The following is a 25,862-nucleotide window of genomic DNA, read 5'->3' as shown; positions in this document are numbered from 1 at the left end:
AATTAACGACTTTTGACTGTACTTATCTACTTTTTGCACCCATGAAGTTCCAAAATGGATTCACATACGGTCAGCTTTATTAAAACCAGGAAACTACCTTCACCCCTTAATATAAGTAATTCAGCAGTCGACCATTTGCAATAGTTAAAAATAAATTTTGAGGAATCAGCTGATCTTGCTTCTTTATCTGCTGCTGGAAAATAAGAAGCATCTGCATTTTATTTTAACCAGGCATGCAAGAATTTTAAAATGGCAAATGCAGTATATTTACATATACCAGACTTGACCAAAAAGCTACATGCTAGGCGGACAATATATATGATATTATTGAAAAAAATTACCCCTCATCCTTATAAATTGCCAGATGGTAGTGTGCAACATGTTCATGTACATGAGATAAGAAAATTTCATGTTTGAGCACAAAATATAACGGTAATTTTCAATGATTATTCCGAGTTAGGAGAAATTCTTCTCACAGAAAATGACACAGTCAGTGTGGCAACTAAAATGACACTGAGATGGACATTTGTCATTTAGAGGGCAGTAAACAAAAGTAGTTACATACAAACTTTTAACTCAAGCACAACGTGCTTGTCTCCGGTAAAATCCAAACAGCCAATGTTGGTGAACATAAAGTGGTGTTGGAATGTCATGCACGTTCCTGCAGTCAGCCAATAGCTTCCTCCTTATTGTCATCAAACAGCCAGCTAGAAAGGCAGATAGTCAGTTGAAGTTTGGAGTGGTCTGGGATATCTTCACCCAGGTGTGTCTGCAACCAAGTCTGAGTGTTAACTACTGTTGCTAGTCTAATTTTAAAGGTGTTGAGATGATGCAAGATCTAACTTTCTTTGCTAACACACAATGTGACTAGATCTCACTGTCAAACCTGGAGAGTTCTCGCACAGGCATGAATATGAACACAACAGGGAAGGTGGTAAAACTCTAACAGAAAGGCACATATACGTGCGGTTACAATACCGACTACTTAGAATGAGACTTTAAAAGTAATTTAACAATAGATTCAAAAGGTAAGATGAACTACACAATTTAATTTAATCTAATAGCCTGACTCGGAAACTTACGCCGGTGATATACTAACTAGACAGCCAGAATGAAAGACTAATAGCTGGAGGACAAAATAAGCAAACATGCACTTTACTAGCAAAATCACGCTCTCTCTAGCCTTCTCGTCTCCACCATTTAAATACTCCCTGGTGAGAAAATGTGAAGAGAAATATGACATTTCAGAAAAGATAAAATTAAAATAATTGGTTAGTGAACTAAGGGGGAACCCTACAATGACACCAGAGTTAAAAATGTGTAAACCTCTGGCAGTTTCTTTTTAATCTATACTGGATCAAACTTGTAAATATTCCTGTGTATATACAAGACATGTAAATAGGCAATAAAATAGTTGAAATAATGGATGCATCACAAGTGTTAACACCCTCACCATCCTGTCAACAATGACAACATACTCTATAAATCATTGGCATACTACCATGGACCTTATAAGAAATAGACTAACCCAAACGGGTTTTCTCCCTCATCTGAGGCGTTGCCAGCTGTCACCTTGATCACATCCGGAGAAGTAGGGACGACTTGCAGAAATTTAACAGTAGTTGCCTATTGCAGCGTGTATAATTGTCAAGAAAAAGCTGGTTGTAGCGCCTCATTTCGCAAATTAGAATTTCTACATATTTTTATTTTTGAAATTGAGATTGATTTTTAAAAATTTAGCCTATTTATGAAGCATAATTAATGTTCCAAATAATTATAAAGCTATTGCATGCTTTCAGGACTGGATATTTTTTTTTTTTTTTTTCTTTTTTTTTTTTTTTCTTTTAAGCTTTCCCTATGCTGTAAGGAAATTTGTAACTACTTCTTTTAGAAAATAATATTTTAAATCTGAACTAATAGAAAATTTGAAACAAGCAATTTTCTCTTGAAATTTTTTTGCTTTTTATTGGTGTAAATAAGTAAAAAATACTAAAATATTTAAAAACGAATTTTTGAAAGTTTTGTTTAAAATTCTAATTTGTGCTGATTTTTTAAAATTATAGATGAGTATTACAGCATAATTTTTATAAAAGAATTTTATTTGAATTATATTTCATAATACATCCTAGTGATAAACACTTTTGACTCCTTAAAAATTTTTATACATAATTCTAATATTAAAATTGTATTTAACCATAATAATTAATTTTGCTTGTATTTTATAGTGATAATTTTTTTTAAATTTATTTTTAGTTCTGCATAAGTTTTTTTATTATTATTATTATTTGCTGTTAATTTAATTTATTAGCCCAAAGCGGGGGTAGCCTAGAAAGGCTGTTAGTTTCGAAGCGGCATTTTGCGCTGTTTTACTATAAATGTCCGTGTCTCCTTGCAAATTGCTGTTACCAAATATTATCCCTCTGTATTATATGTAAAGAAATTAAATAATGAAGAATCTGAATGAACACATGTATGTTTCTCGCACTATGACAAAAACGACAGTATCTAGAGCCATCAAAATTTGAATAATGTAATCCTTCACCCGAACATGGGCATTTGGACGGCCGAATTTCGAATTTGTTTTAATCTATTTCATATTTTGTAAAACTTTAACGAATTTTTGATTAACAAACGCAACGAGTTTAGAGCGAGCACTGTACGGAAAATAACAGTTTTATCTCCAGTGCGGAAATTCTAAAGATATGCTGTTTTCAAATGTATGTGGTTTATGGGCGAAGAACGTGATATTCAGTAAATATAGGTAACACACAAAACTTTAAAAAAAAGGTTCCTTTTGGGCGTAATATAAAATCTGAGTGCTTCTAGATTTTATTTTATCTTTTTTCTTTCCCTTCATTACGCTCAAAAAATTTTATGCTCCGAAATTTATGAATTATTAAAATAACTAATCCACTTTAATGTTAATAATTTAATGATCATATAATCAAATAAATATGATCGTTTCGTAATGTTATTATAGTTTGGAAAATCACTGCCTGAAAATGTTCATTAAATTTTTTAAAAAAATTATCAGATCTTGTTTAATTTTACCTTATTTATTTCAAAGCATCACGTACTATCAATCTTATTTAATTTTAGTTTATTTTTACGCAAAATTAAGTTCATAAATTTTGTGCTTAGAGTTTTTACCGTTTTACCAAAGTAAAGATGTTTGTACAAGAATTACGCGTGAAAAAAATGCGAGAAATGCAGTAAAAAGTGCTTTAATGAGATATATTAAATCCTATTTGGAAAAAACTGTGGCTTTTATAATCTCATCACTATACAACGTATCACATTTAATAATTAAAAACAGTTATGTGATACAAACGCCATAGATTTCAGTGTTAAAGTAAACCAGATCGTCCCTACTCTTTCTTGCCGACATGTCGGTGACGTGCGCCCCGCCCACTGGGTTAGTCTATTTCTTATAAGGTCCATGCATACTACCAGCTTACAATACTTCACCATCAAAATAATGAAGCACAGCTAATATTTAATCCCATGTGTTTAATGTAGCATTGCATCAAGTGTTTTGCTACATCCTCTTTTCAACTTTCCTTACCTGCCATGACAAAGAAATAAGGTACTTTCACTCACCTTTGACCAAACATGGGCTATTCAACTGCAAATTCAAATACAATGACACATTAAAAGCTACACTGATCCCTAGAGACCATCCTTAGTTAATAAAACAGTAGGCTTATTTAATATTAATTATATATTAAAATGTCAAATTTAAAGGCTATTACTTTGTTTATTAATATTATTTACAAACAAAATAAGTTTGGAATTTGACATGTTAATATATAATCTTCACAAAGTTTTCAAGAGAAATTAACCACTTGCGCTAAAAAGACGTGCCACGCACGTTGAGATGCTTTTGTCTCAAACCGCGAGTGACATTGAACACCACCTAGATAGGCATTTATCACAAAAATGGAAATAACGTGGTGCACACGTCGCCTAACAACGAGATTGTTTATTTCTTGAGTTACAGCTCTGGATTGCACTCGCAGACGCGGAGCAGCGTAAATGAGACACTTTACCACTTGTTATATTGTAGCGCACGGCACCGCAACCGTGAAGTTAAATCGTAGCGCAAGTGGTTAATTTTTCAGTCAACACTTTTACACATCATATTGATAAAATATATTTCCATATATACTATATATATATATATATATATATCCTTGAGTTCTCTACTCATTAAATTGGGAGTGGTCAGTATGGGCCAGATAAGTTTCCTTCACAGTGACTCTAGTATGTAATTTGTGAGAATGATCAGCATGTAGAAATGTGTCCCAGAACACCAGGTGAAAAATTTTCAATTAACAGGCAACTTAAATGCAATTGATGGAGCTGAAGATGATTAAATGTTGGGGGTTCCAGAAAGAAAAGCCAAAAACACAGTGAACCAAGAGTAGACCAGAGATTAAAAAACAAAAACTACTTTTACACATATATAAAATAGCCTCTTTTTGTATTTTTGCTACAATACGAACAGTAAAATCTGTTTTAAATAATTTGTTTAAAATAATCATTAGTAAATTGCTGCTGAACGTATGTACACTGCTCAAAAAAGAAATGGGACAGTCCTATATCTCCCGATCTACTGGGCCGATTGACAAAATTCAAATTGCGTTCTTCATGTCTCGAAAGCGCGACTTAGGATATATATTAGATTTATATATAGCACTATTCTAACATAGGTATTTTGACACAAAATCGGACTTTTTCTGAAATAACATACCAATTTTTTTACATATTTCGATTCTACGACTCAAATTACGCCTAAATATGAAATTTTGTAAAATTTGGAGCGAAATTTACCTAGAAATTCACAAATTTATGTTGGCACTTTTTTGTCAGTTTGCGCCAAGTATACTTCACTTGGCGAACTTCTTAATACATGGCAACCTAGTTTCCTTTCCCGTGAGAGGAAAAAAAGTCACCATCGTTCCTTTTTTCCAAATAATATTCTTTATATTATATTTTTAATTATAACTTATTATTTTAAGTAATTTTTTCTTTTTCGAATTTCATTTTAATTGTGTAAGTTGCACCTTTTTTTTTTTTTTTTCTTCGAATAACTGTTTTAAAAATTTCTATTTACCTATTCGAATTGCGTAAATAAAGGTGCAGCGTTTATTTTTTTTCAAATAGTTTTCTTTATATATATTTTTCGTCATAGTTATTATTTTAGGTAATTTTTAAATTTTTATACTTTTATTTTAATTGTTTGTGTTGCATTGTCTCTTCAGATAATTGTTTTAAAATTTTCTATTTATTCCTTCGAACTGAGCATTTTAAATATATTTATTAATATCAATTTTCCAGAATTTTATTTTATTTATTTGAACTGCGTTTCTTTCGGAAGAATACTTTGTAATCCAGACTACGATGAGTTTGAAAACTGCATACTATATTAAAAGAGAAAATACAGTAAAGCACAGTTTTACACGCCTTTCAATGTTCCGTTCAGAAAAGATATATATAAATAACAGAGATGTATAACCGACATTTTAACTTAGGATGACTTGCATACACTGCTTTAAACAGTTTTATCATTGTGCCCATCGCTTTACACAATTTTATCCTACATTTGGTTTCTTAAAACGTTATTCATATTTTAGTCAAATATTTTATTTTTGATATCACAAGAATCAAATATCATAACATTGAAAAGTTTTAAATTAAAAAAAATACAAATACTAAATTTTACGAAAAAATTTATTTTTCTTCTCTTTTTCTTTAAGCATTCTGAAAGTATATTAAAAAGTATACAACTTTTCGAAACATTTTGGTATTTCTGACAATCATTTTAAATAAAGTTATTGCCTTCCATTTCATAAAGGCCCACAAACGGCCGAGCGGTAAAGACGCTCATCACTGGTAGTTCGGTCCGAGGTTCGAATCCCGCGAACAGGCTGGTTTCATGGGTGTTTTCGTGGTTTTCCCGATGTGTAACGTGTATGCGAGCCAGTTTCCCTTAGAAAGTCCTCCACGAAGGCATCCCTCCCTTTAGGCAGATAGCCCTCGTGTGCTTTGTCATAATTAAATAATCCAATCCAATCCTTAATTAAATATAATTGATTTATAACTTCTACTAGAACTGACGTTAAGAATTGAAGTGCAAATAAATAACATCGTGTGCAATCTTGATTAATATAAAATTATAAATGTTTGCATTCAGACAGAAAGTTTTTTGAAATATTTGCAATTACTTTATAAGAAGGATTTATTAATAACCATAATAATTACTTATTACTGATGATTAGGAATCAGTTCTTGACAATTACATTCTAAATTAGAATTTTAAATTAGAATAATGAAAATACGCTATGCACAAAAATACATTTTAGGATAAAAAGTGAGTTGATTTTTTATGTTTTAAAACTTCTTGAATTCATTTAATAAACATCGTATCCTCGTTGTTAATTGAATTCAGAATGTTGGGTGTCGTTTATATAATTATTCTTACTTGTCCACGGAATCTGCTGACTTATCCAGCGATTAAGTAGCTGCAGATCATTTCTACATAACCACTGAACTTCCATTAATTCAGTCTCTAGAGGGTTGTATATTTATATCATAATTTGACTTTTATAAAAATGATTATTCTAAATCTTATGTTTCTATAAAAATATACTGTGCTTTAAAAATATGGATGATAGTACCAGCCGCTCTTTCAGCCACATCAGTTTGTTTAGAAATAAATTATGCAGTTAATGTCATAAAATTCAAATAAACATCAAACGAAAATTCTCAGTTTTAGACAATTCGATTTAAATGAAGTAAAGTAGCAGACGATAAAACGCCGAAGGTAAAAATTTACTCTTATTAGAAAAAAAAAAAAAAAAAAAGATAAAGAGAAATTTAAAAGAACATAAAAAAATTTATTTAAAAAAATAGCTTTTCATATAGTATTAATAAATATTTATTACGCATCATTGAGGGAAAAAATGTCATATAATTAATTCTCCGTAAAATTTTACTTGAAATTTAAGGTTAAAAGTAGCTGTGGCAATACAGTGTAACAAAAATCCATAGACCACATTTGGCGTTATTATCGCTCAAAAAAAAAGATGCCAAATTTCAAAACGCGAAAATATGTAAATTTATGTATATCTTAGAAAATTTTGAATAAAAAAGTCTAATTTTTTGCAGATATGCTTAAAAATATACCTACTTTAAGATGATGGTAAAAATTTTATAGGTTATAATTCAAAATTTTTTTCGAAAAATTTATAAAAATTATTTAAAAATAGAAATTTAAAAAATAAAACACAAGAAATGGGTAAATTTTATTTGGAATGAACCTAAATTTCGAAATGTGAGAGAAAAAATCAAAAAGTTTAATAAAAAAAGAGATGTAAATAAATATTTGCCAAATTCAATTAACACCGAGGAGCTAAAATTTTGAAAGCTAATATTTCAAAAACTACTCGTACGATTTTTACAAAACTTGGTATTCTGGCATAATTTGAGTCATAGAATCGAAATATGTAAAAAAATTGGTATGTTATTTCAGAAAAAGTCCGATTTTGTGTCAAAATACCTATGTTAGAATAGTTCTATATATAAATCTAATATATATCCTAAGTCGAGCTTTCGAGACATGTAGAACGCAATTTGAATTTCTTGAATCGCCCCAGTAGAACGGGAGATATAGCACTGTCCCATTTTTTTTTTTTTGAGCAGTGTAGCTCCTCTCTTGAAGAAAACAACTCAAAGCTACACAGACATGTGTAAAATTTATTTGAATTTGTCAGTAACTAAACACTATTATGGTATTTTTGTTTTTACAAATATTTTATCCTTCCAAATTTTTCTGTTTTTCATGATGGAATAAGCCCAATTTATTTAATTCAGAAATTAAATAATGTCCACAGCTAAAGTTTTCTGCTGAAATATTTGAATAAAAAGTATGTGCAGCATTTTAAATATATTTTAAAGTGCTTCTTCAGTGAGAATGAGTACTTTAAAATATTTTTTTAGTCATACTTTAATAATCTAGGTAAAAAAATCTCATTACATCAATGTTATGAAAACAGTCAATTAAATAAAATCATCTTGCAAAGCAAGCTATATAAATACAGAACTTTTAAAACTTTGACAGTGAGAGAGTAAATATACAAGGAATGCAGCATACTTACTTGGTATTGGGCGAAGAACATCTGGAATAAGAACATCAACCAAATTCTGATAAAACTGATAATCTGATTTACGCATGAAGTGAAGTACAGGTTCATGCTTGCATAGCTGGTAAAATTTACTCTTGCTCAGAAGCTTCTCTTGTTCCCTAGAATTCAAGTTATATCAATAAATATCTGATTCCATTATCACAACTGATACATATTTTCTACAGAGGAAATTAGTCTAAACCTATTATTAATGTGATACAAGTCCCTTTATAATATATATATGTAATATCACTATGCCATTATTGTAATAAGATGACTTGGTAGAAGTAAGTTGCAATGAATTGGCGGTGGTGGTTCTTTGCATGATAACTTGAAGACAACTTGATTGCATTTAGAACAATGTATGCATAAAACCAAAAAAATTTGAAGACATGGCCTAAATTCCACAAATAATTTTATGTCTGGATAGTGCACATTATCACTGTGGGTGCGCTGTACAGTTTGTTCTTAGCAGTTGAGACTGCCCATTACATTCAAACATAAACTAAACCATGATACTGGGCACACATCCAATATAATGGCCACTGTAGAAGATAATGTTCACTCCTATAGTATTTAATTCATAGTTCAGCACTGGTGTGCTTCAGATCGAATAAGAATTCATCAGAAAAGATAACCTGTTGGAAATAGACACTCCGCTGGCTATGCTGTAGAATCCATTTATGATGGTTTTGAATCTGAGGAATCCTGCATAAAGGAATGAATGCTTACAACACACAGTGCAGCAGATGCCAGAGAACTGTTAAAACTGACAATGGCACACCTGCAACAGTGTTCCGATACTGTGCCGACTGTCAAAATGAAAGTGCACAATAACTACTGTCATGCGGTTAAAGTGCTTATCATCCAACACTGACAACATTTTGTAATCTACTATCAGATTTGAAACGGTTCCAGTTTTCTTAAGACTACTACTTGCATACATGTATCATTGACAATGCATTAAGCTCTACATGATCTGCAATTTCATGATTTAAAAAAAAAAAAGTCTTCCTTCTCATAGGCTGATCATGAGGGTCCATTTAAATAGTGTAGCTTGCTAACAATGCCAATGAGGCATAGTATTTTCTCAAGAAGTGTTTACTGCTGGCAAATAATGAAATATTATTAAAAATTATTTTTATCATGACATACAGCACTCTATGGCTAACACTACAGTTCTATATGGCTAACACTACATTTCAAAGGGAGTTGCTCAGCCCACACAAGCAGATCTCTCTGAAATTCTAATCATTTGAATATCATAACCCTGCTTTGCATTACCTGCAAGTATTAGCTTTTTCAAGTGATTGTTTCATGGTGCTGAAATTTTTAAGAAAAGGAGAATATACTAATTTCCCCCCCCAAAGAAACTTGCTTTTATACTTTATGAATCAATATTAATTTATAAGGAAATATCTTTCTTCAGGAACTAAAAAATCCTTCCCAACAGGTAATTAAAAAAAATGATTAAATAACTACCTCAACAACCACTTCTTAATAATTTGAATTTAGAAATAATATGTTCACAATTATATTTAAAATAAATTATCATTAATTCTGAAAATTTAGTTAACAGATATAATTTGGAAAGAAAAAAAATAAATTTAGACTTATGCTAGTGATAAATCATGTTTCCTAAACAGTTATTTCATAGGCAGCAATATATATTTCATTCGAAAGCTATTAACTATTGCATAAACCTTTTTGTGACTAGTATACTAATTAAAGTTTGGTAATCATTATACAACTCTTAAAAAGTATGAATTTAAAATCTGACCTTCTTGCAATACTACTGTTATGAGTTCTCCAAAATGACTGCCATAATGTCTCTACCATGGCAAACTGTAGATTAACAACTGCATCCAAGAAAGCCTGGAAATTAGAATATGATGAAATGCAATTATAAACTGGCATACATAAAAAATGTAACAACAGTTACATTATAAAAAGTGAAAGATGCTTTTATGAACCAAATTCTAACAGGGTTGCCACTCAAACAGGAAAATGAAATTCCTTGACTTTTCCAGGCGTGTTTTAAGAAAATTCCAGTCTGTCCATATAATGCACATTGGCTGTGCTAAGAGATAATAATTATGGTACCACTTGAAAACACAAAACTTTGGCAATTACATATGACTTATTAATATATAATCTCCAAAGCATTACTATTATAACTATAATAGGAGTTGTTTTCTCCACTGAAGATTGAGATTAGAATCTGCCCAAATTGGATTAAAAAATGTCTTTTTTTTTTTAATAGATATTTTGCAGCTAAACGAAAGAAAAACCTATTTAATGATATTTTAAAATAAATTCAGGTATTTTATATTTATTTAGTAGCATACATAAACAAAAAAATATGTGCATTAAATTTCGTGATGGTATGTCATCATGTTGCTAGAATTAATTTCAGGATTATGCCAGAGAAAATTTCCTGAAATTTGAAAGTATTATTTACTAATACTAACAAATAATAAATAAATTTAGAGAGAAGAAGCAACATTAAATGACACAAATAACATTAAAATAAGATAATTATTCAAAAATTGAATTAGAATAACCAACGATATTTTGGTGAATATACTTACATTAAATGGTTAGCCTAGGTGACTGGTTACTGTTTCTTATTTTTTATTTTACTGCAAAATGACAAATAAGGCATTTATTAAAAAAGGGGGGTTAAAAAGATTGTGGTAAAATCCTAGTATGGCCTTGGCACGATTTTGAAAATTGCCGTCAACACCAAAATGACCCATTTATAATATCCATAAATCCCGTACAACCATATGCTCCATATGGTACATGGAGGCTATTCTAACCTCCATTGTACCCTATACTAGAATTAAACTGATTTTATTTTATACGAGAATACGTATTTTCCTCAGTTCAACATGCACTGCATATGCGCATCGGAGCCTTTCGATACTCGAGGTTACTGGAAACCAAAAGTTGCTGGAAACTTGCTTTGCCTTTCTAAAAGACAATCTGAATGGAGCTGCAAAACTTGGCTCTACGCCAGCTGCCCGAACGATGCTCTCACGATACATAATTCGCCAAGAAAGTGATCGCTTCGAACGTCGGCACAAAACTCACTTTTTGGGGGGGAATAGCCATATGAAATTCCCTGACTTTTTCCATTTTTCCAAGTAGTGTGGCAACCCTGTTCTAAAAGCATTTTACTTTTCAGGTGTTTTGACACACAGTAATGCACTCTATAACAAAAAAGTCAACGCACTAAGGAGTTGTCCGATGGAGACCAAAATTGGTGGATAGGAATATCACGTACAGAATAAAAAATGATTAAAATTTCAGAACAACTGAATGATTTATTTCAGAGTTACATAGTTATAAAGTAACAGCCTCAATAAGAAGTTAACCCATCTCTAGACTGGACGCAAGTTGCCACACAGAGTGGCATAGACTGATAAAGCTCCCAGATGGTCTCCTGTGATATTTCTTGCCAAATTTGCTTGAATTGTAAGACATCAACATTCCCTGGTAGATGCAGTCGCCTTCCCATCATATCCCAGACATGCTCGATGGGAGAGAGATCTGGCGATCGGGCTGGCCAAGGAAGTGTTTGACAAGCTGTAAGTTAGTTCATAGCAATATGTACCGTATGTGGACTGGCATTTTCTTGCTAAAAACTAAGACCAGGGTACTGCAAAAGGAACGGTAGCAAAACAGGTCTAATAATCGACATATTGCTGTACTGTAAGTGTGCCTCTAATGACGATCAAAGGGTCCAACTATCAAGGGAAATGGCACCCCAGACCACAACTCATTGAGAGCCTGTGTGGCAGGCAATAGTGAACGCAGGATCAGCACGCTGCTCTGTGCGTCTGCAGGCACTTCTTCGAGGATCGTAACGACACAGTTGGAAGCGGGATTCGTCACTAAAGACTATACGTCCCGTCAGCATCCTTCCAACCTGATCGAGCCAAGCACCACTGTAATCTGGCTTGACAGTATGCAGGCGTGTGTGGCAGGTGGTGTAATTGTCAGTATAAGCATAGATTTCGCTCTATGATCATGGTGGACACTCGTGTGCTGGTTACATGTCTGATGGCTGATAGCGATGAATCAGGTGCTGTGATAACTGATCTGACAATCGCTCTGTCTTCCCGATCTGTTGTGGCCCTAGGTCGACCACTACCATCATGACACTGTAATCTGCCATTGTACACCCATTCTTGCCAACATTTTCTAATAAATGCATTGCTTCGGCTCATATGAGGAGCAATTCTCATTTGCCCAACCTGCCTCTTTCAATCCAAAGATACAACCTCTTTCAAACTCTGAAAGTTGCTGGTAATGAGCTTAATTCTGCGCTGAAGCATTTTTTCAGTCGTTGAAAGGTATCCTAAATCACAATGCAACAGAAATTTTTAACAACAGTTCAAGAACAGCTCCTTATATACATCTGCTGGATGTACGGTTCCAATGTGCTGGAGATCGCACTATTCATTCATTGGACACTAAATTTTAATCATCTGCATATTTGGTCAAAACATTTAAGCATACGAAATTTCAAAGCAACCGGATGATTCCTTCTTGGTGCATCGATTTTTTTGTTTTAGAGTGTAATATAATTTAAACTACGCCATAGACCTCAAATTTAACAGTCCAAATCCTTCATATGAAATACAATAAAAAAGTTTCACTACGATCATGACTATAAAGCTGCTACAAAATGTGTAATTATTTAATAGATAACTCATAATAAACATCAGTAATCAATTAGAAACCACTTCTTTTAATGGCACATAAGAATTAAAATTTCAGTCGAATACATGAAATATTCATAAATTTCAAAGAAACTCCAAAAATAAGATACAGAGTTCTTTCTTTTTATAATAATGGTCAATAAGCTTTGGTTTCAAATATCATGAAAGTTGCCTAAAATCATATACATAAAGTTCTAGAAAATGAAATAAAGCAACAACATAAACTTTGCTTTGCTTCAACTATGATTTTAATTTGCTTTCAAATTTCACTAGACAAACATAATTTATTTATTTTTTGTTCTTTTATATATGCTGCATGTAAAAGCCAAGTGTATCAAAAAGAAGAAAATGTTAACAGTGTGCATCTCAATGCCAAAGAAGAAATGCTTCATGATAAAGTAGGAGAAATAAAATGGAATCTTCAAAAAACTAAGTAGGTTTACGGAAGCAATGATTACACTGATAAAAGGACTTGGAAGGTAAGCTTCATCAGAACCATGCAAATATCACATTCAAAAGTCTGATGTAAGAAAAATATAAAAATCAAACCACAACTGAAAATTTCAGAAATATTTTTTTAAAATGTCATAAAACAGACAACCATGCATTCCATTGTGCATACTAATATATATATATATATATATATATATACAATGTAACTATTTTGATTTGCATACTTATAAATATATACACAAAGAGTACAGAGTTAGATTTTGTTTACTACACACCACATTTTTTCCTATTGTTCACCTTTTAAGAATACAAAACTGCTGAAAACTATGTTTTTCTTTTGCACACAATCTTTTCATTGTGTAATTTTTTTATTATCTATATAACATGGATGGTTTTAAAATGCAGACATAATTTTGTCTTTATCCTCCGCAATGAACAATAATGAATGAACAAGGCACAGGATGGGCAGCAAGTTCCTTAATACAATAAATTCTGATGTAGGAAGAATTTACTGCATAAACATATACATGCAATTACACACTACATCCATCATTAATGTATGCATTTGTCATAAAATGGTTCAAATATATTGCAAAATTACGAAACTTGCATTCATTACTGCATCTCGAGGTGTGATTTGGTATTAAGCTGTTGCCCGATAGCCAAAACATGCGACAAAAAAAAAACTTGGATGGAAAAAATTGCAATGGCAGATACAAGTGCAGAAGGGGAAGATTACAGGAAAGACATGACAACATGGATAACTTCTGTGTGCTTTAGCAAATCATCACCACCCTATCCAATGTTAGTGAGATGAGAGAAAAAAAGCTTTTGTTATGTAAAGAGACTGTGCACCTAACAAGTTAGTGAACACACTCAAATGTGCTGCTATGGAGGAGGCATTAATTTTAAAATTCTCAATGAAATGAATATACAATACCAAGGCAACCCAAGATCAAGCACAATCACATGCAAGTTAAATGTTTCTGTCAAGCCATATCTAACGAAATGAGAGAAATGTTCATTATAGTATAAAACACAGATAATATACAAAATTATAATCACATAATTTCAAAATGAATGCAAAGGTATGTTTTTACTGCCTCTTATGTTTTGAATTGCTTCTGTTACTCTGAAAAGATGATTTAAATTAATAATTTAAAATAATCTGATCAAACTTAAAAAAAAAAAAAAAAAAAAAAAAAAAAAAAAAAAAAAAAAAAAAAGAAGAAGCCATGATAAAACACAATGCAATATCTTTCTGAGAAATATTTTTGATATCTATATATATAAAGAAGAAAGTCTATATGTTTGTCCTCTTATAACTCAGTCACTACTATAGCTATCATCACCAAACTTTCTACTATACTTTTCTGGGTCCCGGAAAAGGTTGGCGTGCAGTCCCCCCCCCAAAAAAAAGCTAAAAATCAGATATATTAATGAAAAACTCATAAAAATGATATTTTTGCCTTCATTTACTCGAGTAGTAACAGTCTAGCAAGCTGGAGATGAAAATCTGCTTATCTCAAAAGTTGTTGCCACTGCTTGCTTTCAAATCTTAGAGTTTGTTAATAAAAAATTTCTACATCTTATGATGAAATGAAAACAGCATTGCCAAAAATTAAATACATTATTACCAATTCCCAAAATCCGTGGGATGCCATTTCGGCTATTCCCATCTTCATACGACTTTAATCAGCCGAAATATTAATTAAAAACTCTGAAAACGCTAATTTTCACTATCATTTTCCCAAGTGGCAACAGTATCGTACATTGGAGATAAAAATGTTTTATTTGGAAAAGCATTGCTACTGCTCGCTTTCAAATCGTCGAGTTTGTTAATAAAAAACTTATAAATTTTACAAAATCTATACATATAAAGAATGTTTGTTTGTGTGTTTGTTCATGTTATTGATTTCGGATCAATTATGATCCATTTTTTAATATGTTTAATCGACCAAAATTGAATATAGGTGAAATATTGGATGGAACTTGAGCCTTTACGACCAAACTGTGTGCTATTGTTGCTGATATAATAAGAGAGAATTAGCTTATTTTTCTATCAAAATTTTTTACGTGGGTTCCATATCGCATGAGACCGAAAAATATATGATAATGAATCTCGTTTTTTTGCATCGTTGTTAGAGAAGGATTACAGCAGTATTGTTCTCTTTGTTGTTAGATGTATTCTCTCAATCTAACTTATCTAACTTAAGTGGCATCGGGTACTTCTGCTAGTTAAGTTATAAAAACAACCAAGCAAATGATAAAGAAGATTATTAAAAGATGACAAAATTACGAAATGAGCATCAAATACATCTTATATTGCCAAACATAAAAATACAGCAGCAAATGTCCTTCCCAACCCTTCTAAAAATTACAAATTCTCCATTCCAGAGAAAACTCTGGAACTTGAAAAAAGGATTTCAAAACATAGAAGTGAGAGAAACACTCAAAGATTTAAATACATTGTAAACTAATTTTAATATATATTCTGATTTTTATATACAAAACTGCAAGTATAAAATATACAATACCAAAAGATTAATCTGAATAAAATATTTACTTCACAGTGTTCTCTATACAATAATTTAAATGCCTCAAGATGGTCTATATGGATCCCTTCAGGTAAGGGAAAGTTACACGTATCAATTTCGATGAAGTTTGGAATGGCTGCTGATGCATCTCCCAGATACTGTTGATGCTGATGCTGATGCTGAGGGACAGGTGGAGGTTGTGTTGGAGTACTTTCTGTTTGACTAGCTACACCAGGAGTACTGGGGGTACTGCTACCATCATTGCTTTCAGATTTTGCAGGTAAATTAGCTTTGAAGCGACTGCAAGTACAAAGCAAATACAACTAAAAAAAGTTAAATTTTGTAAACAAAAAATATTGTTAAGAATAAAGATTTATTTGGGGAAACATTAAATATGAATAAATATATGGTACTTATGTATTATATCTTCAACTGTGAAACTGTACAAAGCAACATGATTTAGCACCAGTTACAGGTAAGCATGACATAACAACACACTCCAAATATTTGCACTTCCATTTCAGCTAACTTTGATTCTCCATACATTAACTTTTATGTACAAGGATATAAATTAACAAAAAGTATCAATTGCATGTAAAAAAAGCTAAATAATAATGTTATATAGAATATTTTTAAGATAATAAATATGTCCGTTATTAATAATAATGCAATAATTCCACTTTTTTTTATAAGAAAGCAATTTAAAATGCTTTAGATGAATATATCTGCTACTATATTTAAAATATGCAAAATAAATTCATTTAAATTTACATTTTAAAAATTACTTTACTAGTATTAATAAAACAGAACTGTATTCTTCCATACCATATTATTCAAATACAAGAAGATCCCACTCTAAGAAACATTTTATGTGATATAAAACTACTGTTTTCAGCAATGTTCAGAATGATTATAATAAAATTTTGATTTCAAAATGCTGTAAATATAACCATAGGTCAGAGTGACCTGCATATATGTGAAGCAATGGAATTTCATTTGTCAAATGGGGGGGGGGGGGTAATTCCAAAATGCACAAATTATGATAACAATCAGATATGAGAAATAAGAGTTTAACAAACAACACACAATTTAAGAGTTCATGGAAATATTGTGAAAAGAAAGTCATGGATACATGCATCTACGACTGATGCAAGAAATATTCAGTGTGCAGATCACAATATTCTGCTATGAGCTGGAAGCCCAAAACAGCATGCGTCACAACAGACTGGAGTACATAAGTAGTGATAACTGTGGATGTGGTATGTAATGTGTGCTTCAAGACAACCAAGTTTGCAATCTGACTGATTTACACAACATTTTTTTGGTGTCTCATGAAGAATACGGCAGGATGTTTCATTAAATGAACCATGTTGACAGGCATACCTATTGGCTGGACTATTTCCTGCACACTACAGCTCACCTCTTCCTGCAATGCTCCAGCTTGCAATTGCTTCCCTGCCTCTCCATGTTTCACATCCAATGAATCAGCCTTTTCAAATTTAAGAATCATATTTTGCAAGTCATTTGTAGACAGCGAACCAAATCTTATATCTTTTAATGCCTAGAATTTCCTAAATACAATTTAAAATTTTTTCTCCCCCCGCCCCCAAAACGGCAGGCACTATTTTGCCTTTTTTCGACATTGACCACTCTAACATACAGTCCCTGTTCTGATGTAAACAGGATTCATCAATGCAACATGATTCTTCCATGACAGAGTCACGACAAAAAACCCAGATGTAGAGTAATGGAAATTTAATGTATAGTGTGTGTATGCTAATTAATTTCACAACTTTGCGGCTAATTCCCCCCCTTCCGAAAGCAAAATTCTAGTGCTTGATGAGTACAATACCATCTACTGATAATTGCTGGATGTACTTATTTTCTTTGTCAAATTAATTCCATTGCTTAATGTTTATTCAGGTTAAATTTCAGATTATTCTGATCAGAGATTCTTTCTTTTACAATGTTTTGAAATCTGAACTTTAATTACAAACCATGTTCAAGAAGTTCTATTTTTGTAAAAAGAAAGACCACAAAAGCTTTTGCAAGTCAAATTTATTTTTACATGAAAGGTTATTTCTTGAGTTACCCTGACATTTTTTTCCTTTTGTTTTAAACTGCATGTCAAAATATTTTCAGTCTCAGAATATTGAACAGCATTAATGGTTTTACTTCTAGAAAGAAATTAAACAAGCAGAATCCCTTTCATATCCCAAAGCACAGTGCATATTATTTTTTAGGTTGGGACTGATGTTTTGAATTTTTGCTTTTTGGCAGATCCTGTGCATCTCCACTGTATCAACTCCTGTTTCAATTCTGGAGTTCAATAAAAAAAAACCAAAGTTTTGTCTCTAGTCATTATCGAGTAAAAAACATCAAAGCACTGCCAAATTGCTTGTTTTGTGGATATATACAAACATTTCTAGTACCCAACAGGCACAAAACTCATAGTAACCTGAGCAATAGAAATCATGGTAACCTAAGCAACAGAAAACAATTTTGTTCAGTTCTCAGTTCTTGAAAATCAGTTCAAAACAGTTTTTGAAATCTTAAGAAATTCCTCAGAAAGTGTTCAGCTTCTGTTCCCTAAGTTTTTCAACTTGCCTTACCAAATCTTTATTGGCAACACAGGCTACCTACTCCAGGCTAATATTTATTAGTCCTTCATTGAATGTTCTAACCCATATTCTCACTATTGCTTATTGCATTTCCCTATAAATCTCAATAATTTGACTAATTTCAGGATGTTTAACATCTCTTCCCTTCAAAAAACGAGTTACAGACCACATTTCACAGTTGGCAGGTTCATCAGTTGTCTTAAACATTTTTTGTAATCACAACAAACTGAAAACAGAACACAGATTGAATGCAATAGCACCAGTGGAAAGGCAAGGGACAAATAAGACTAGTATGCATGTTTGGAGCACTGGTATGGCAAAAAAATTAGGTTGAACTTACTTTCTGTACATACGTAGTATGAATTATTTATACAGTATAATACAAATAAATTTTTCAATAAATGTCATAGGCTTTCATACCAAAGTATTATTTAAAAACAAAACCAATTGTTCAAGCCTAGTTGTTACATTTCTAGTGAATATAACCTAGGCTTTGACATGATTGCAACTATCATCATCATAATATTTTCTACAGAAAAGCACATGGGAGTAAACATGGCATGATAGAATGAGTCAATAACAAAACTGTGTGAAAGACATGAGTCAATAACAAAACTGTGTGAAAGACATGAGTCAATAACAAAACTGTGTATACTGTGTATACTTACTGAAGCATATGGAAAACTAACCAAAATTGTTTATTTCTAAAATCTTTCACCTTAGCATTTATTTAAAAAAAAGGGGGGAAGGAAGGAAACTAAACATAGCTGGTCTATATGTACAAATGTAGCATAACAAGGATCGTACAGTACAAAATCCATAATCCAGACTCGTCGGGACTTTGGCGATTTCGGATTAGGGGTTTTTCCGGATTATAGATCATCAATTTAAATCTGGTAGGATGGCATGCAGAAATTATACAATTAAAAATATGAAAATGTAATTTATGAAATAAAGAGCAATTTTGATCTAAAGGGTATCCAAATTTACAAAAAAAAAAGCTTAATATTTATTTGTTTACTTTATTAAACATTTCTTTCAATGTAAGTTGTTTAAGTTGCTTCGTTTTTTGTGCTAATACTTTCTCTTAAATTCTATAAACAGACATAATTTCTTGTTGAGTTACAAAGTTCCACTGTTCAAGCCCTGTAATTGCCGTGTCGAGAATACTGGCTAACTTGTCGATCGAAATTTTTTCATTTTCAATAATTTCTCTGTCACTTTCTTCACTATCAGAAGCGCACATGCGTAAGTTTGTGGCTTTGAGGTCCAGATTATATATCATTCCGGATAATGGACATCCGGATTATGGACTTTGTACTGTATAATGAATTTAAAAGCTCTAGCTATAATGTAATAGTTTATTAATATGATGTAAGCCCTCTTTTGCAGGCCAGTACTGAAAACATTCTTGGTAAAGACCTACATGAATCTTGTTCAGTCATTAAAATTATGATTTATACATTCAGTTAACAAAATTTATTTCACTTTACGAGCAATATTTTTCCAATTTTGTTCCCTAAACACCATTGAGGTTTGAACACCACTGAGGGAATTGTGATGTGACTATCTAGAACAATTAGTGTTCCACAAAAGTTCCATGCTAGTATGGCCCAGACTGTCACATATGCATTTCCATGCTTTTCTGTCAGCATGCAACAGTCTGGATAATATACTTCTGAAGAAGTTCTTGACCCAAAGCCATTAGGTGCACACTTTACTAAAACACATTTTGTGTTATGTAATGTCTAAGTTTTACACTCCTGATAGCACTCAAACTATCTAGCATTTAGCATGGGTCCTGGTTATCAATGCCTTTTTTACAGCTGCCCATCTGTGAATATTAACTTTCTAAACCTCCTGACAGACAGTTTATTTTTAAATGTATAAGTTCAGAAGAAGGTTAATGTCACTATAACTTCAGCAATAGTTGTTCTATGTTTTCTGGCTATCACTCTTTTTAACATTTTACTACTATTTTCAGCTAACTTCCTATTACTTTGGCAATTACTCCAACATGATAAATTCCCCTCTCAAGTATATAAACATGAGCCTGGACATTTGGTTCTTAATATATGTAAAGAACTTGGCAACACTAGCAATATATATTGTTACGAAATGTCAAGGCCTGGTGAGATGGCTACTCCACAAAGCAGTTTTAGGGTTGCCATAAAATGGCAAGGGAAGGTAGGGTTGCCACATTTGGCGTGAAATCACCCATTTGGCGATAAAATTGGCAATATGGCATGGACGAATAGAGAACCTTCTGGAATGAATTCTTACCGGTTTAGCCCAGAATGTTCTTGAACACAAGCCGAAAGCTATATAAACCTTGCTGGTCCACAGTCAGTTAGTATCGAGTGTGTCTCATCGCGAGGGCGAGTAAGTGTGTGCCTCGCATAGAGTGCTAGTGTGTGTGCCTCGTCTAGCGAGCTGACAGTCATTGAGCAAGTCTCTTGAAATCTAGCGCCGAGTTCGCCGTCGAGTGCATCGAGAGAGTCTTTTAGTGTATCGCGAATTAGTGCATCGTCGAGTTTCATCTTAGAGTGTGCTGAGTCGAGAGCTCTTGTGCATCACGAATTGTAGCATGGAGATTCTCGAGAGTACGTGGAGTTCCGAGAACGACCAAGCAGAGTCGGAAGCTGTACTCTGGTGCTTTGCAGTGAAGCTGTTTCCACCGTTATTGCCTGACAGTGTGAAGGCTGTGTCGCTGAACGTGTCAGCATGTTTATAGTAGATCTTCGACGTCTGTAAAAGTGTTTTGGAGCTGTCCTGATTAAATACTGGCCAATAAAAAGTGTTTCGATACTTCATTAAGTGTCATCATTATTCACTACAAATCTACGAACCCCGTCCGAACGTGAAGGAAAAAAATAATGTAACAACTGGTGTCAGAAACCAAGAAAAACGCAACAATATGTAAAGATCTTGGCAACAGATGTATCAGCTAGATGACAACACACGATCAGCCCTTTATTAAATTCCTATATATATCTCATTTATGTTCTATACTTTTAGGCTTAAAAATTGGTGTGTTATACTCGAAAAAATTCCCAAGTTTCTATAGTTTCATTCCCTGATGTATTTAAGTTAACTAAAACATAACAATTAAGCAACTAAAATGAGACTACAAAAAAAATGTTCATGCTTTCCAGGCAGATAACAGTTAATTTCACACAATTAATTTCTGATAAAAAAAGACTACATTTCATATAAACTTGATAACTATATGATGTGAAAGTTGTTTAAAATAAAATGATCATGCAATCTTTGGCGATCTTGCGTTTGCAATTGTCTGCTATCTTTTTCCTTGCAGGCCTTGCAAGGAAAGTTTATATTGAAATTTTTAGAATTCTGAAATGTATATATTTTTGGCTTATTAGGTTTATTCTTTTTCTTGGATTACTTGATTAATTATACTTGGTTTGTAATTCAGTCTAATATGTTTATGTACGAGATGTGTTATGAATTAAAATTAGGAAAACTTGGACAATATGGTTTTCATACGAGAATCTCGTTTATTTCTTTAGCGTAATATATTATTTTTTTTTCACTATTAAATAAAAAAACAAATTAAGTTTTTATATAACACAAATTAGCAAAATACTTCACTTGAGAATCAATTATCCAATTTTTAAAGACCTCAAAACAAATTATGGCAGGCCACTTCTAATGCAAAATTTAAAATATACCTCTAGATAATATTTTAACTATTACGACATACACAAACCTAGCTATTTTTTCTTTTTCTTTTCTTTCTTTTTGACATGCCACATATGAAACATAAAAGACTAAAACATATACGGATTTTATAAACATGCAGCATATGGTCATGAAATCTAACCTTTTCACCCACTTCTTGTTCAACAGAATTGTAATATATGTTTAATTTGAACATTTTGAGCAAACTATACACTATTCCAAAAAAAATTTACAAGCTTTTATTTTTTTAGCAATCAGTAATTTTATTAATTCTACTTTTAATTTTACTATGGAGATCTGTAATATGAAATTAAGAAAAAGAAAATGCTACATACACTTTAAAAAATAATAATAAATGCTCACTTTTTTATTTGATTTAATGCCTGCTGCCTCAGACCCGAGTTGTCTTCAGATATTTGATTTAAAGGAGAGTTTGGCTTAACTCTTATACCATAATAATGATACTTGGAGTTTCCCCTAAAAAAAATTCAGAAATAAACAAGAAATTTACACTTATATAGAATATCACAAAAATTATTAACTGCTGGTGAAAACCTTATACCTTGTCCCTAGTCGTCTGGTTCTCAAGCCTAGAAAAACAGAGCGAATTAGCTTGCCAAAAGAAGCAGCATTAACTGGATCTAACTTGTGCTCAGAGCAGTGTCTCAAATAGTGATTGTACAAAGTACTTCTAGGTAGACTAACTCCTTCTGCAGTTTCATAATTATCTATTAGCCACTGCACCTATTAAATGTAAGATAATTGTAAATTACCTTTTGATGAAGCTAAAAAATTTCTAAAATAAAACACAAAATTTTTAAATACAGTCAAAAGTCGTTAATTCAGACACCCATAATCCAGAATGATCTATAATCCGGACCTCAAAGCTGCGCATGCGCCGCGTTGACACATGCGCATAGGCGTTTATGCATGCGCGTAAGACCTTTACGACAACGCATATGCGTGGCCGCAAGCGCAGAATACGTTTTCGCATGCGCATTTAATGTATAACGGACGGTATAAGCTAAAATTATCTAATTATCTATTTCAGTTAATGTTGATGATCGCACTGTTCCTTAATCTTCGAATTGGATCCAGCTTATTATTTTTTGCAGACTGTAAGAGCAATTTTATAAAAGTAAGCTTGAACTTTTGATTATAACAAATAGAATTTCCGATGCTGGAGCTCCCAAAGGATCTACAAAACAAAAGTATGTTTCGATGTCCATCAAACAAAAAGTGGAATTGCTGCAAAAAATGGATAAAGGTATGAAAAAAGTGACAGAGAGATGATTTGTTTCTCTAATCATTCCGAAATCTGTTTATCAATTTCAGGCTGCTCTGCAGGGAGGGGGGACGTCGCAGAGCGCAATGAACTAGAAGTTGATCTGTCAGCACTATCCTTATCTTCAGGGAAGATATTTTTATTTTGTTCAGCTTATAATTCCTTACTAAATGTAGTATTTCATCTTGTACTCCATCTTTGATATGATTTAAATCAAATTCCTCGTCATTATAAATATCACGAATACACATCAAAGAATTTTCTGGTTGCAATTTTCTAATTTCGACTATGCGTAATGTACGCTTTACATATGCACGCATTGAAAGAAATGTTTAATAAAGTAAACAAATAAATATTAAGCTTTTTTTTTTTTTTTTGTAAATTTTGATACCCTTTAGATCCTAATTTATATTATAAATTACGGTTTCATATTTTTAATTTTAGAATTTCTGCATGCCATCTTACGAGATTTAAACTGATGATATATAATCCAGAAAAATCGATAATCCAGAATTGCCGAAGTCCTGACAAGTCCGGATTAACGACTTTTGACTGTATTCTGAGAAAAAAGATCAAAAGAAAAAAAGTTCTCAAAAATACTCAGCTTTTTCTATTTTATTTTATTTTATTTATTTTTTGGTAAAAAATAAAAATTAAAAAGTGTACGAAATTGTGTGTCCAATAAATATTCTCACTAATTTATACTTTATATTATTCAAAAACAGTATTATAAAAAAAGTTTTAACTACTATCATTCACAAGAAAATTCCAAACTTTTTCTTCACTGTAAGAAATGGCAGATAATCTAAGACATTTAAAAGAAAAATGTTAAAACTAACGACCCCAAACATTATTCAGTTTATTATTTTCTTCAAGTGCGGGGGAAGAAGAGTTTAATATATTCTTTGAGGAAAGGGAAAGAAGAGGATTTTTCAGTACTATAAAAGTGTCGTTAATGAATTTTTAAGATAAAAAGACAAAATAGGAAAACTCCCAGTTGAACAACATGAACTAAAATTCATACTTGGCAGCAACGTACATGATCTTATTGATTAATGTGAATTTCGGTTAGCACGAATTACAAACTGTTTTTCAGGCCATTCGTCATTAGATTTTTTTCATTTAACAAAAACTTTTTGAAAGTTTTTCATCTTTTGCCTCAGCTGTTTTTCTTGTTTCAGTAATAAATTAATTATATTTACATAAATTTACTGGACTGTAGTTACATATGAGTTCTCAGCATGCTTCAACATGTCTTTATTCTCCAAATTTTCTAGCAGCACTATACAACAATCCTGTAGATTGCACTCTGGTTGTTTTCAGGATGCAAACTTGCATTCTGGTTGTTTTAAGTTAAAATGATAAGAAAGTGACTTGTGGCCAAGAGGAAACAAACAGGGATAGATCTGCAAATAAAACTAAAAATCCTAGAAGAGACATGGTGTAAATTTGAAAAATTTAATTGTCAAAAGCTGAGGAATTATTAAATCTAACTTATCCACAATAATGAAATACCGTAAAAAAATTCTTAATCCCTTACTATGGCCATAGTACACAGTCTATACAGTCCCCATACTGTACATAATATAAATAATATACTAAGACCATAGCCCTATTTGTTTCTATTTATTATTCATTTGTTTTATGTTATTTACCAAAATTACTGTTTCAAATATTGCATTGATTTGCCTTAGTTGCAAGTATTGATTCCAGTCCAGGGACTGTGCTGCTTGGGATGTGCAGTCTTCGGGAGGAGGGCAATGTTAGGAATTTTTCACATGGAAATAGATTACTTTAGTGCAATTATATGTGAAATGGTTGTAGTTTTCTGAATAATATAACGTGGAAAAAAAAAAGAGGAATGATGCTCTACCAGGAAAATAAGAATTTAAGAGCAAGCTTATTTAACATTAAGTAAATAGCTATCACATTAAAATTGACGAGATATTGCCAACGTGGAAATGGTTTTGGCAACATTTTGGTCCAGTCTCTGTATCACCGTAATATGTCTTGTATTTGAATAGAAGTAATTTATCACTACATTAGCTGTAACCGTAATTTCGCCCCCATATGCAATCTAGTAATTTCAAGAAGGAGAAAGTACAAGAAATATCTTGGTGGTTGGGTGCAAGCTGCATAGACCAGAAAGAGCATCTGAGTTGCTGTTAGTTCAGCATAAGTTTGGAGATACTGAAGTATCTTTGCTCTTTTGCATTGCACTGTATTTAAGTTCTTAGTGTTTTGAAGTGTTACTGAGTGTATTCTGTGATACTGGAAACACCTGAATGAGTATTTCTGTAGAAAGAAAGAACTCTGAAGTGAGTCTTTTGATAACATAATTTTATTAA

At 32.0% G+C, this 25,862-nt stretch overlaps 1 protein-coding gene across 1 annotated transcript in view; it reads right to left on the bottom strand.

The window, feature by feature from the left end:
• Window positions 1-25,862, bottom strand: part of LOC118193563 (transcription factor RFX3-like) — a 102,810-nt gene that overhangs the window by 47,169 nt on the left and 29,779 nt on the right. The window contains exons 8-12 of the mRNA XM_085821449.1: window positions 22,792-22,973; window positions 22,593-22,706; window positions 15,936-16,206; window positions 9,967-10,061; window positions 8,160-8,305 (exon numbers count right to left, since the gene is read on the bottom strand). Coding sequence (XP_085677575.1) covers window positions 8,160-8,305; window positions 9,967-10,061; window positions 15,936-16,206; window positions 22,593-22,706; window positions 22,792-22,973 — 808 coding nt within the window. The remainder of the gene's footprint in view (window positions 1-8,159; window positions 8,306-9,966; window positions 10,062-15,935; window positions 16,207-22,592; window positions 22,707-22,791; window positions 22,974-25,862) is intronic.

Source organism: Stegodyphus dumicola, chromosome 7, assembly GCF_044657685.1.
Source record: "Stegodyphus dumicola isolate Sdum_Otavi_A_Nest chromosome 7, ASM4465768v1".
In the NCBI taxonomy this organism is placed as follows: domain Eukaryota; kingdom Metazoa; phylum Arthropoda; class Arachnida; order Araneae; family Eresidae; genus Stegodyphus; species Stegodyphus dumicola.
The sequence above is the reverse complement of the archived record's forward strand: the minus strand, read 5'-3'. Positions and strand labels throughout refer to the sequence as shown.